The sequence below is a fragment of the Equus caballus genome, chromosome 29 (assembly GCF_041296265.1).
Source record: "Equus caballus isolate H_3958 breed thoroughbred chromosome 29, TB-T2T, whole genome shotgun sequence".
NCBI classification, from domain to species: Eukaryota; Metazoa; Chordata; class Mammalia; order Perissodactyla; family Equidae; genus Equus; species Equus caballus.
Genome location: NC_091712.1, coordinates 21285308 through 21299177, shown reverse-complemented (window position 1 = coordinate 21299177; position 13870 = coordinate 21285308). Strand labels below are relative to the sequence as shown.

At 34.6% G+C, this 13870-nt stretch overlaps 1 protein-coding gene across 6 annotated transcripts in view; it reads right to left on the bottom strand.

Annotated features, from left to right (window-relative positions):
- Positions 1 to 13870, bottom strand: part of MASTL (microtubule associated serine/threonine kinase like) — a 32262-nt gene that overhangs the window by 14605 nt on the left and 3787 nt on the right. For all 6 annotated transcript variants that reach the window (XM_023632043.2, XM_001494482.6, XM_070254745.1 and 3 more), the window contains exons 3-6: positions 6528 to 6667; positions 5747 to 5835; positions 1888 to 1994; positions 1508 to 1658 (exon numbers count right to left, since the gene is read on the bottom strand). In XM_023632043.2, coding sequence (XP_023487811.2) covers positions 1508 to 1658; positions 1888 to 1994; positions 5747 to 5835; positions 6528 to 6667 — 487 coding nt within the window. The remainder of the gene's footprint in view (positions 1 to 1507; positions 1659 to 1887; positions 1995 to 5746; positions 5836 to 6527; positions 6668 to 13870) is intronic.

Below are 13870 nucleotides of genomic sequence, written 5' to 3'. Positions count from 1 at the left end.
ATGAGTTCTTTCTGAATCACTGATATGATCAGACCATGCCCTACTTTGGACTTTTGATGGCTCCCCTTTCTCTACACTTAAATTCAAGCTCCCTGTCATGACACTTGATCTTTCTCCATCTACCTGCTAGGCTGCCTCTTCTATTGCACGTACTTCCCAGCCTCACATAACACGTTTAGTCCCTACGTCTGAAGATGGAATATACTTCATGTGTCCATGCCTTTGCTTATGCCTCTATCTGAAACGCCCTTTTCCAATATACTTGGAGCTGTTAAATTCCTCCTTCTCTTTCTAGGCCCAGCTTGGCTGTTGCCATATCTTTATTTAGAACCATTCCTGATTTTTCCATTTAGCATTTATCACTTTGTATCATAGTATCCCTTGTAAAAATTTGGCTTCAAGTTTCGATTGGCATCTTTATTTTATAGGATTCTTGTTCTTCTCCCTTCATACCTGTAATCAGCACAAAATTACAAGCTCTTCTGAGGCAAGAACCTCTCTTAATCATTTTCATATTCACTCAAGCGACCAGCACTGTGCCCTGCACCCATCTAGTTCTGACTAGACTAAAAAATGACCGAGGTGATACAATAAGGCTATACATAACATCTGCATATTCCATATTTTAACAGTTTTCTCTTTATCACAGCTATATATATTTTTTCAGTCATTTTGATTTTCACAGAAGTGATTTTGGCAGAAGAAACAAGACTCATTGAATTAGGAGGAAAGGGTCAGTGGATAGACATTGTATCTGCAATCTCTACTTGACTTACCCACTAATAGTTTAACTAAACATTTTCAAATATTGGTATTCTCATTTGTAAAAGGGATCTATCTATCTATCTATAGATAGATATCTCCTAAATATGTATAGATTTGAGGACCAAATTCAAAATGAGGTAACATCTCTGATAACTAACACCAATTATTCTTTACAGCATCATTATTCACATTCCCAAGAGGAAGAACCTGAGTGCAGAGAACGAATTTGTCCGCTGCTGTTAACTGATAAAGGGTGAAGTGAAGCACTACACGAATCTTCCACTCTCCTCCTCTACTTCGTTTCTGTCTTTTATTGTGTGCTAATTTAAAAAACCGTATCTTTACTTCAACTATTTTCTTTGAAAATCTTTTGGAAGTAATTTTATAAAGATACACAATATTATGGGTACTACATCTTCTCTATATAAGAATTCCATAGAAAAATATAGTGTATTTTGACATATACTACCAGAATAGTGAAATTTACCCAATGATCATTCCAATATTATAGCTAATTGGAGAATGTCTCCTTAGTTAGGCATTTTATTCTGTTGACTTCAAGATCTGCAACAACTCCAGTTAGAATGGCACTCACGTGATGAAATATAGGAACGCCATAGACTGTTCAAATAGCTGCATTTCAAAATTATTAACTTGATATTAGAGATTTAAAAATTCAAAAACATTTTGTTCCTGAAGAGACACACTTAATGGAATAAGCTACCTTTTCTTTTATACTCACATGATTTTAATAGTTTGCTAGAATAAGGAGTAGTGTCCTTTTGATCTATCGACATAGGACAAGTCAGTCCTTGAGAAAGCTGCAATGTTTCAGATACATGGGTTGAAAAAATATTTGCAGAGTCTTGATTTTTTTCTGCAACTGGTGTGTACTATTAAAAAGAGAAAGACAAACACAAACGCTAAGATTTACCTTCACAAAAATACCACCTAAGTGCACAGAGTGCTATACCACCTGAGTAGATAAACTGTTAAAGTAACTCAACATGCTTGACATGTAAATTTATTTTGTTCATTTATTGAAAAAGAAAAGAATTTTAAGTTTTAAGTGGCAGTCATGAAAGGGCATGTCATGTGAGTCTTTCCTTATCAAGTACTTACAAATCCCAAAGAGCTGATGAGAGATAATACTTGTCCTGGGGTTCTTGAATAATCTTGTCTAGGTTTAGCCATTGATGGTGTTGTAAGGATATCCATCATATTGATATCTATGTACGAAAGAAAAGTATATGAAATTCTTTAAAAACTCCAACAGTCATTGACTAAGTCAATAATGATCTATTCTGAACTTGGCCCCTCTTTCCACATTATCTACAAAATTAGCTTGTGTAAGACGAATATACCGAGGGAAGCCACCATGCCACAGAGTAAACAAATACAACCAAGCAGACAGAGAATGACAAATACTGTATGATCTCTCTCATATATGGACCCTAAAAAACAAAACAAAGCAAAATAAAGCCAAGCTCATAGATACAAAGAACAGATTGGTGGTTGCCAGAGGTGAGGGTGGACAGTGGGAAATGGGTGAAAAGGGTCAAAAAGCAAAAAAGTTAAAATTAAAAAAAAATTTCCCTATAAAAAAAAAGCAATGATTGAAATCATTAAAGTTTGATAGAACTGAGTCTTGCTCTGGAATGAATAGAACACAGTATAATGACCCAAAGTCTTAGCTTTTTATGGAGTACTCAGTCACTAAACAAGACTGTTATCTGACTGGCAACAAGATAATTCTTGACAAATCAAATATCAGAAAAGGAGGTGGTAAGAAAAACTAAGAAAGGAATCAAGATATTAGGCACAGAAATTAAACTTCAATATCTGAATCTATTTAAGAAATTAATACAAATTATAGGCCCCTCATGTTAATTAACTTGTGCAAGTGTAGGTCAAGATAGAAACTGACACAGATTTTTATCAGGTTTCAGTGCATAACATTGTCAAATAATTCAACAATAGTAATATCATACTATTGTCGTCAGATATCAAAAATGGTAAGAGAAGTGTAGTACTTTGTATGTGGTATAAGACTTTCACCTTATAAGAGTACCTTTTAAAGGCAGACTGAAAGTTTGAATGTAACAAATTTCATTTATACCTACCTCACATTGATGAAGCAATAAGGACCAATAGGATACAGTAAACATCTTAGAGAATATTTTACAATTTAAATGTTAAAAAATACTATGGCAATGATTCCTTGGATTTGACTCCAAAAGCACAGGCAAAAAGCAAAAATAGACAAATGGGACTATATCAAACTTAAAAACTTGTGCACATCAAAAGAAACAATCAACAGAATGAAAAGATGACCTACAGAACGGGAGAAAATATTGGCAAGTGGTTTATCTGATAAGGTGTTAATATACAGACTATATAAAGAACCACAATTCAACAACAACAAAAACCAGATAATCTAATTAAAAAGGACTTGGATAGACATTTCTCCAAAGAAGATATACAAATGACCAACATGCTTATGAAAAGATGCTCAATATTAGTAATCAATAGAAAAATGCAAATCAAAACTACAATGAAATATTACCTTACATCCATTAGGATGGCCACTATCAAAAAACAGAAAATAAGAAGTGTTGGCAAGGATGTAGAGAAATTGGAACCCTCGTGCATTGCTGGTAGGAATGTGAGATAGTGTAGCCACTACGGAAAAAACAAGGAAGTTTCCTCAAAAAATTAAAAACAGAATTACTGTATGATCTAGCAATTCTACTGCGAGGTGGAATTGAAAGCAGGGTTTCTTAGAGAGATTTACACACTCATGTTCATTGCAGCATCATTCACAATAGCCAAGAAGTATAAGCAACCCAAATGTCTATTGACAGGTGAATGGATAAAGAAAATGTTGCATGTATACATAATAGAATATTATTTGGCCTTAAAAAAGTAGGAAATCTTGTCATATGCTACAATATGGATGAATCTTGAGGACATTATGCTAAGGATATGTCAGTCACAGAAAGACAAATATTGTATGATTCTACTTATATGAAGTATCTAAAGTAATCAAGCTCACAGACACAGAAAGTAGCATTGTGGTTGCCAGGGCTAGGGGGAGGGAAAGATGGGATACAGAGATTCAGTTGCACATGGTGAAAAAGTTCTAGAGACCTGTTGCACAGCAATGTGAATGTGGTTAATACTAGTGAACTGTACACTTAAAAATGCTTAAGAAGGTAAATTTTATGAGTTTTTTATGACTCATAGAAAGTTATGAGTTTTTACCAGAATCAAAGAAGAAAGAAAGAAAGAAACCAAATTCAGAAAGAGCTGTATGCTCAAAGATGTTTATCATAATATTATTTATATTAACCTAAGTGTACAATTTTTGAGTCATCTCTAAACTTAATCGTGAGATATGAAAAAAATAAAAACTATTAAACTGTTATAAAAATAACTTAAATTCATCATAATATCACCCTAATACAAAATGTTTCTCATTTGTGATTTTTTCCAATATCTTATCTGGAGATAGATTTGCCTCACAATTAAAAAATGTTTCGATTTTAGGGTCTGGCCTGGTGGCATAGTGGTTAAATTTGCATGCTCTGCTTTGGTGGCCCTGGGTTCGTAGGTTCGGATCCCAGGCGCAGACCTACCACCACTCATCAAACCATGCTGCGGCAGCATCTCACATAAAATAGAGGAAGATTGGCACAGATGTTAACTCAGCGATAATCTTCCTCAAGCAAAAAGAAGAGGAGTGGCAAGAGATGTTAGCTCAGGGCCAATCTTCCTCACCAAAAAAAAAAAAACACCCACAAAAACAAAAAACCACAGTTTAGATTTTAGAAAGGTTATGTGATAAATAGTATGGAACGTCTCTAGTAGCATCTCATCCAGCAACCTGTACTCAAATATTATTACAGCTGTGGAAAGTATGAGTAGTTGCGTGAAGTAGGATTAATAAAAACTATAAACAGCACACATCAGCTCAGGTCAGATTTTACCAAACATATGAAAAACCTTTAGGTATTCAAAACTTTCTGAAACTTGTATTCATTTTCAAATAATTATAATCCCATGGTTTATAACTTATAAGCCAAATTTTGGGTTCTACTCTTCATTTATTTCCATCCTCTACCATTTTAATAGATAATACAATATGCTACCAAGTCACTAAGCTATCATTTACCCATGTTTCTATGACAAACAACTAATTTCTAATTTCTCCCTATTAGAAACAATGCTGCTACAAATAATTTTATTCATATATTTTGTTCTTTTGAACTATTCCTTTAGAATAAATTCCAAGACACAAGTCACTAAGTCAAAGAGAATTAAAACCTTTTGTTTGTTAAATACATCGGTAGATTTTGTTTGGAAAGCACTGTGCTAATTTACAGAGTCCCCAGAAAAACTGACCATGCTTTTTGCAGTCTCATCAATACTAGATCTTTGTTCTCTCTCTTTTTGTGGCTAGCTTAGTAGTGTAAAAATGATTCATATATTATTTTTTAAATTAGCATTTCTTTCATTACTACCAGTGAAATTAACATACTTCCATATATATGTATGTGTGAAGTATGTGTACATTTTCTTTGCCCCTTATTTATCAAGGTCTTGGTGGTGGTCACGTACATTTGAATAAGTGCTTTAGGTATTAATTGTTTATCAAATTATAGTTATTTTAGTTATTTTACTGAGTTTAATTGGTCAGAACAAGTTTCAGTAGGGAAAAAAAGCCAGAAGAATGGAAATTGTGAGTTCTTTGAGGATCCAAAGATCTTCAAGGATCTTTGAGGATTTAAGAATAATTATTCCCATTTTTCATCTTTAATGGAAAGAAAATACCATTATACCTTTCTAGTCTATTTTGGAACACAGGATCATCAAATTTTCTTCATTATAAACTAACAAAAAAACCGGTATAAGTTAATGAAATGTAGTCTCTAAAATTTGTTGGATATTTAAAAAGGCACTTACCCATTATTTTTCTTACCTCTATTCAAAGTAACTTTGGAAAGGCCAAAATCTGTTAGTTTAATATGACCTTCATTGGAAATAAGCATATTGTCTGGTTTCAAATCCCTGCACATACAAAGACAAATAGCTGATAACCAAAAAAGAGCTAGTGTTGATGTTAGAATTACCAGGGAAAAAACCAGAAAGTTACAGAAGAATCAAATCCTATTTATTTTCTGTAAAATAAGGCACTCATTGGTGGCTATGAAGTGCAGAAAACAACTCTCAAGAGAAAACCATCTTTTATATATAGAATTTACAAGAAAGTTAATTGGTTTAATGCTAGATTATCTTTGACATTATTTATTAGATATTCCATTAAAATAAATAAACCTCATTACATAAAATAAATCTCAAGCCAGGTCAAATCATATTTCCCTTTTACAAGTAGGGTAAGATTAAGACTTTAATAGAGAAGATCCCCTTAACCTGACTTTCTTTGCACAGAGCAAAATGTTGTAAATCAGCTGGGATTATACAATTCAGCACTTTTGTATGATGGTAAAAGAGTAGGAAAAAAATTCAATATTCTTCACAATAAAATGGTATACCCATGGTCAAAGCAACATATTCAAAACACACAGGGAGACAAAAGAAGAGTTGATGGAATTTCTAAACTCACACAAGCTACTACTAAATTTTGGATAACCTGGATATGTGGGCAAGTGGTTACGGAAATATTTAAGACTCAAATATTTAATACATAATTTGATTATTTATATTTTTAAGTAATAGTTTTCAGAAAAGTCAGTCTTTACCTGTGGATGATTCTATGTCTGTGAAGATAGTCTAGAGCCAATGCTACTTCAGAAATATATTTCACAGCCATCTCTTCATCAAAATAACCATATATATGTAGGAGAGACTTGACATCTCCACCAATAAGATATTCCATTACCTATCAAAAAATACAAATGGTGCAAAATAAACTAATACGATTACTTTAAAAATACACTATTTGAGCATTACAGTTAAACATTTTTAGCATGGTTCTGTAACAGGCACGTTTTCTTGGTATCATTCAGTACACATTAATACCTGGTTTGCTCATGTTGCCATATAGTTTTTTAAGTTTAAATTAAACTGCTTAGTCTGAACAAACATGCAGACTTACAGAAACAGTGTAAGAATAATGGAATGATTTCCCATATAATCTTCAGTAGATTCACCGATTGTTAGCATTTTGCCACATTTGCTTTCCTCTCCACAAATATGAACAAAAAATAAATAATATTTGTTAATCGTTAGCATAATTGTTACATAATAACATAACACAGTTATTAAAATCATTAATATAAATATCTTATACACATGCATTTCTGTTCAGACTACACAGTGTAATTTAAAAAATAGGCCAACATTGGTAACTGGTATTGTATAACTTTCAAATTTTTGCTGAGTAATTTGAGAATAAAGTTGGAGAGATCATGACCTATCATCACTAAATTCTTCATCATGTGTCGCCTAACAAGGACATTCTTACATAACTACAGCATAATAAAACTCAAGGATTTTAAAGCAAATATCACATTACCATCTAAAGTACAGTCCACATTCCGATTTCTCTGAAAATCTCAATATTGTCCCTGATAGCATCCCTACTCATTCCCCACGCATGGATCATGCACGGCATTTAGCTGTCACGTCTCTTAAGTCTTCTTCAACCTGGAATAGTATTTTGCCTTTTTTGGGGGGGCGGGGGGTGCAGTGGGAGCAGTCTTTCATGACCCAGTCTTGACATCTGATTGTTTCCTCAGGGTTCAATTCAGGTTATGAATTTTTGGCAGGACACTACATAAGTGCTGTTGAGTCCTTCTTAGTGATTCCCCCAGATGAGACACCTAACATCAGTGTGTTCCATTACTGGTAATGCTAACTCTGATCACTTAGTTAAGGTGGTGACTTTCAGATTTCTTCACTGAAGAAGTGCTTTTTTTCCCATTTGTAATTAATAAGTAATCTGGGGGAAGATACCTTGAAACTATGTGAACAACAACAAAAAAAACCAACAACCCAATTAAAAAATGGGAAAGAGATCTGAACAGAGATTTCTCCAAAGAAGATATACGGATGGCCAACAGGCATATGAAAAAATGCTCAACATCATTAGCTATCAGGGAAATGCAAATCAAAACTACAATGAGGTATCACCTCACTCCGGTCAGAATGGCTGTAATTAAAAGACAGGAAACAGCAAGTGTTGGAGAGAATGTGGAGAGAAGGGAACCCTTGTTCACAGCTGGTGGGAGTGCAAACTGGTGCAGCCACTATGGAAAGCAGTATGGAGTATCCTCAGAAAATTAAGAATAGATCTACCATATGATCCAGCTATTCCAGTGCTGGGTATTTATCCAAAGAATTTGAAAACACAAAGGCACAAAGATACACGCACTCCTATGTTCATTGCAGCAGTATACACAATAGCCAAGACTTGGAAGCAACCTAGCTGCCCATCAAGGGACGAATGGATAAAGAAGATGTGGTATTTATACACAATGTAATACTACTCAGCCATAAGAAATGAGGAAATCCGGCCATTTGTGACATGGATGGTCCTAGAGGGTATTATGCTGAGTGAAATTAGTCAGAGGGAGAAAGTCAAATACGTATGATCTCACTCATAAGTAAAAGATAAAAACAACGACAAACACATAGCAATGGAGATTGGATTGGTGGTTACCATAGGGGAAAGGGGGGGAGGGCAAAAGGGGTGATTAGGCTCACATGTGAGGGGATGGACTAAAATTAGTTTTTGGGTGGTGAACATGATGTAATCTACACAGAATTCGAAATATATTACGATGTACATCTGAAAGCTAAATAATGTTATAACCCAATGTTACTTCAATTAAAAAATTAATTAAATAAAACAAAAGTAGAGGTAGATGGGCACGGATGTTAGCTCAGGGCCAGTCTTCCTCAGCAAAAAAAGGTTTGGCAGCAGATGTTAGCTCAGGGCTCAACTTCCTCAAAAAAAAAAAAAAAATCTGTCTTCTCTTAAGTCAGAACATTCAAGATATTTACAAAAATATAAAATATGACATTATTCTCACTATTTTTTGGACAATATAGCTATTTTTAATTAAAAATGTGTTATAACATGTAAAAATAAATAAATAAAAATAAAAAACAAAAACAAACAAACAAAAAAGGAACTATGTAAATGACCTGTCCCATAAACTTTCAAGCAATGACTTTAGCATCATGTGACTATAGATGATTCTTGCCTGAATCCATTACTGCTATGTGGTTGCAAAGCTAGTCGTTACTCTCAAAATTTTCTATAGTCTTAATACCGTTTAGTGAAATACTGCCTAAGAACTTAACAAGGTCATTTCTTTCCTGTTTAGGTCAGTAGTTTCCCTGGTACATAGAGATTAGTTAATATTTGTTGATGAGGTCAATCATTAAATATTTACTAAACAGAAAATCTGTGCTTCATACTGTGCTAGCACTGGGAAAATAAGCATGAATAAAATGTAGTCACTGTACTTAAAGAGTTTATAATCCAGCGCAGGGAAATAAGTAAACAGATACTGTATTTGAGCTTATGAGAATACTTATTTTCTTTACATCCTCATCAACGATTATCAATCTTTTTTATCTTTGCCAAACTAAAGAAGAAAAAATGGAGTTGTTCAAATGCTTACGTTACTTACATTTACGGAGATTTAGCATCTTTACACTGTTTCTGGTTTTTTATATTTCTTCTGTGAACAACTTATTCTATTTTTTGCCCATTTTTCTACTGGGGTGTTTATCCTTTCTTACTGATTGGTAAAATCTATTTACACAGTAGTAAAATTAGCCCTTTGTCTGTCTTCTGGACAATATTTCCCCAAACTTGTCATGTGACTATGTATATAGTATTTTGTGTCAACATAGGCTTTATTTTCTACTTAGTAAGACCTGCACCATTCTATGATTATAAAAATATTCACATAAGTTTTCTTCTGGTACTAGCATGAATTCCCTTTTTCATGTAGAAATCTCTGATATTAAAGGGGAACAAATAAACCTAGCACTAGATCAAGTTTCATAACCACACAGAGAATTATTTCAAGTGACTTCAAAAAACAGAATCCTGACAGTACATCCCAAGGACAAAAAGAACTGCAAAAAAATCCTAAATTGAATCCAGTTATTTTAGTGTTAGTAAAACAATATTGGTCTTGTTATTTTGAAAATATTAGATATACATATGCTGTAAGTTAAAGCAAATAAGTAGTTATGTCAATGTTTTTAGGAACCCAGATTCTCAGGGTAAAAGAATACAAATGGGGGCTGGCCCGGTGGCGTAGTGGTTAAGTTTGTGTGCTCTACTTCAGCGGCCTGGGGTTCACAGGTTTGGATGCCAGGCATGGACCCAGCACAGCTCGTCAAGCCATGGCATCGCACAAAAAATAGAAGACTGGTACAGATGTTAGCTCAGTGACAATCTTCCTCAAGCAAAAAGAGGAAGATTGGCAACAGATGTTAGCTCAGGGCCAATCACCCGCATTAAAAAAAATACAAATGTTTTTTTCAAAATATTTTTATATTTTATACATTTTTCAAAGATATTAAGTAAAAATTCTATCATCAGCGTGAACTCATGATAAATCACGTACTTTCTATAAAAATATGTACTTCCTAGTCTGTCCACTAAAAGGAATGACAACCCAATGAACCTAAAGTTCACTGCTAAAAGCAATGAACTTTACTAATCACTACCACCTAGATTGTGGTCTCTAAACACTATTTCCCAATAAAATGAGAAGCTACACCTCCTTGCCCAGGCCTAGTACATTTACAAAATGAGCCTTAAATATCTGGTCATTCCAGAAAGCAAGAAAGCTATCAGAACACTAGGATAGTAGAAAGACAAAGATATGAACTGAAGGGGCTCCCATTCACTAAAGATGGGACAATTTAAACACAGAAAATAATGACTGCAGTGGATTAAAACACATCAAACCTATAAAATTCCATGGATTCATAAAGACACTAAAAAAACACACTTATTTGGAGGTTGCTCTTCTGAAAACTGGTGATGAAAGGAAAAGAATCAAGCATTATTTATTCTGCCCTCCTCATCCAAGCTGTATTTCAGAGTGATGAATTACATGATAAGGGAAAGTTCTTTACAGAAGAATTCTAGTTAATAAAAACTAAAGGAATAATAGGATTTGAAAACTCATCATTTTGCAAACTTTAATAAAATAAAGAATCCAGGCAATGAATTAAAGGATGCCAAAACCATTACATGAAAGGTTGACGGGGGGGTAGGAAATAGATGAAACAAATTTGGCAAAATATTGGTAACTGTTGAACTTAGGTGATAGACACATGTGGGTTCATTACATTAATCTTTCCATTTTCGTGTATGTTTGAATGTTTCCATAATAAACATTTTCATCTTTATGCTCCTTGTACCTAGCATGGTACCTGGCACATAGTAGCCAATTATTTGTTGTTATTGTGGCTGTGTTCAGTCATTCCTTCTCTCTCTGCCTCAAACTAGCTTCCTATTTCTAGGAAATATTTGTCTTGTCTAAAGCAGTGCTTCTAACACTTTAACGTGCCTGGGATCTCATGAAAATTCTGATTCCGGTTCAGCAGATTTGGTGTGGGGTCTGAGATCCTGCATTTCTAATAAGCTCGCAGATGATGCTGACACTACCTAGCTGTGGACTACACTTTGAGTGTCAAGGATGTAGACCAGTGATGAAGTTGGAAGATAAGATATGATCCCCTACCCAATTTCAGGAAGAGGAAATCAAAAATACTATAGCTGTTTACTTATTCCACTAATTCTGGGACAGAAGCACTGAAAAAAACTACCAAGTTGAGCATTTTGACTCAGTCCTTCAACCACCACTGTTAGACCAGGGTTGGGGAAACTCCCGCTGCCACAAGGCTAAGTCAGGGTTGATGCCAGAGCCAGTCATGGCATTGGGGAAGGCAACACCCTGCATACGAAACAGTATGTGGTAAAGGCATTAGAGATGCCAGGAAGAAGTGAAGGATTAAACAGTCCCCCCACTTCTTTGGAAATGAGATAAAAGAATGTTTCCTTCTTTTTCAGTAAAGAGCCAGATAGTAAACATTCTAGGCTTCGTGAGCCATATGATCTGTGTTGCAATGACTTCACTCTTCTGTTGTAGCTCAAGAGCAGCCATAGATAATATATAAACAAAAGGATGTGGCTGTGTTCCACTAGAACTTTATTTATTCACTGAAATTCAAATTTCATACAATTTTCATGTATCGCAAAATATTATTCTTCTTTTGGTTTGTCCAATGTTTTCAAACTGCAAAAATTATTCTGAGCTCACAGGCTGTACAGAAACAGTGGGCCAGATGTGGCTCATGGGCCAGTTTGCCAATCACTGGCTTAAGAGATGGAAAGTCAGTTATTCTTATAGTATTTGGTTTTTATCTTCTTACTGATACTATATATATTTTTTTGACTCACTCAGACAGCGAATCATCCTAAAAAGTAGAACCCTATCTTGTGCTTGCTCAGAACCTAGGGGTCTCCTGAGGGGCTGTCTTTAAATCCGCTCTGATACAAATTTCTATCTTTACTCCAACATCTTTCCCCCTAGCATTACCAGGTCTTATCTCCCACAGAGAAGGTCATTACAACAAGGTACTGCAATTCATGGTAAGGTCTTCATTGGAGTGTAGTTTAGAACAGTAACAAAACTAAGCAGTTAAAAACACCCCAAACCAACTCATCAAAAGAGTTCATGTTAGAGAAATTATAAAATTCACAAATAAATCTATGTAATTCTCTGCAGTCGTTAAAAAGGATGAAGTCACCACTAAGTGGGAAAAAATAGATAGAAGAATATTTACAATATGATCACATTTCATGCATTCCTTTAAACAACTGTGGTTTGTAAGAAACTGGTATTTATCCTAAATTAGTCCTAATGCAAAAAAGGTAGTCACCATTGTCCTAAAGAAACTTTTTACTCTCCAAAGTTTTCTGGCCTTCCCATTAAACCTTTGCAACCACTTTTAACATCAGTCTAAGAATACTCACAGATTTACTGAAAGACTAGAAATGGATTTCACCATCAGGTGCCAAAAGAGTCTTAGACTAGACTCTATTTTTATAAACTATCCTGAATTTTTAGGTCTTTAGCTTGAAGCTGGATATCATATTCTTCCATATTAGAAGTCTATTCAGTTTCAAGCTTTTGGTGTAGCAAAAAGTTGAAGTGTGGCACAGTTATGTTCCAGAGTTGCAAGATAGCTTTAGCATATCGAGGATATGACTACTCCTGAAGGTAGTCAAATTATGAAAGGAGTGAGGCTCCTGCTGATAAACATACAAATCTCACATCTAAAATCAACATCCTAAAGACCGATTCATTCACAGAAAAGCCTTTGTACATACTAAACAGAAGCTATTGGAGTTACAAACATTTAACCCACAGACCATCTCTGAAATCAGAAGACTCTCTAGAATTTACAGGTAAAATATCCTCACCTATTCCTGGCCCCCTCAAATTGCTGCTTAGAATTAAGAGTGTAAGCTGCTGCTTTAAATGAAAATCAAGCAACTCTCAAAGTACACACACCCCAAATCCACCACTTTCTAATATCTTTCCTTATTATACACCAAACTTTACATAATATTTCTATCATATGTCCTTTACTTACCAAATATTTTTAGCACTATGTGCCAGACACTGTTGTACATGCTTTATATTAACCTACTGAAATTTTGTAACAACCTTTGAGATAGGTAATATTATCTCCATTTTGCAGATGAAGAAACTGAGGTGTGATGGTTAATTTTGTCTCAACATGGCTAAGCAATGGTACCTAGATATTTGGTGAAACATCAATCTAAATGTTGCATGAAGCTATTTTTCAGATGAGATTAACATTTAAATTAGTAGACTTTGGCTAAAAGCTGATTATCCTCCATAATGTAGGTGGGTCTTATCCAATCAGTTGAAGGCCTTAAAAGAAAAAAGATTGAGGTGTTGCCCTCTGTGCCCCCACCACCTCCCCCACCAAGAAGAGGGATTTCTGCCTTTACTCTGCCTTTGGACTTGAGCTACAACATCAACTCTTTCCTGGGTCGACAGCCAGCTGGCCT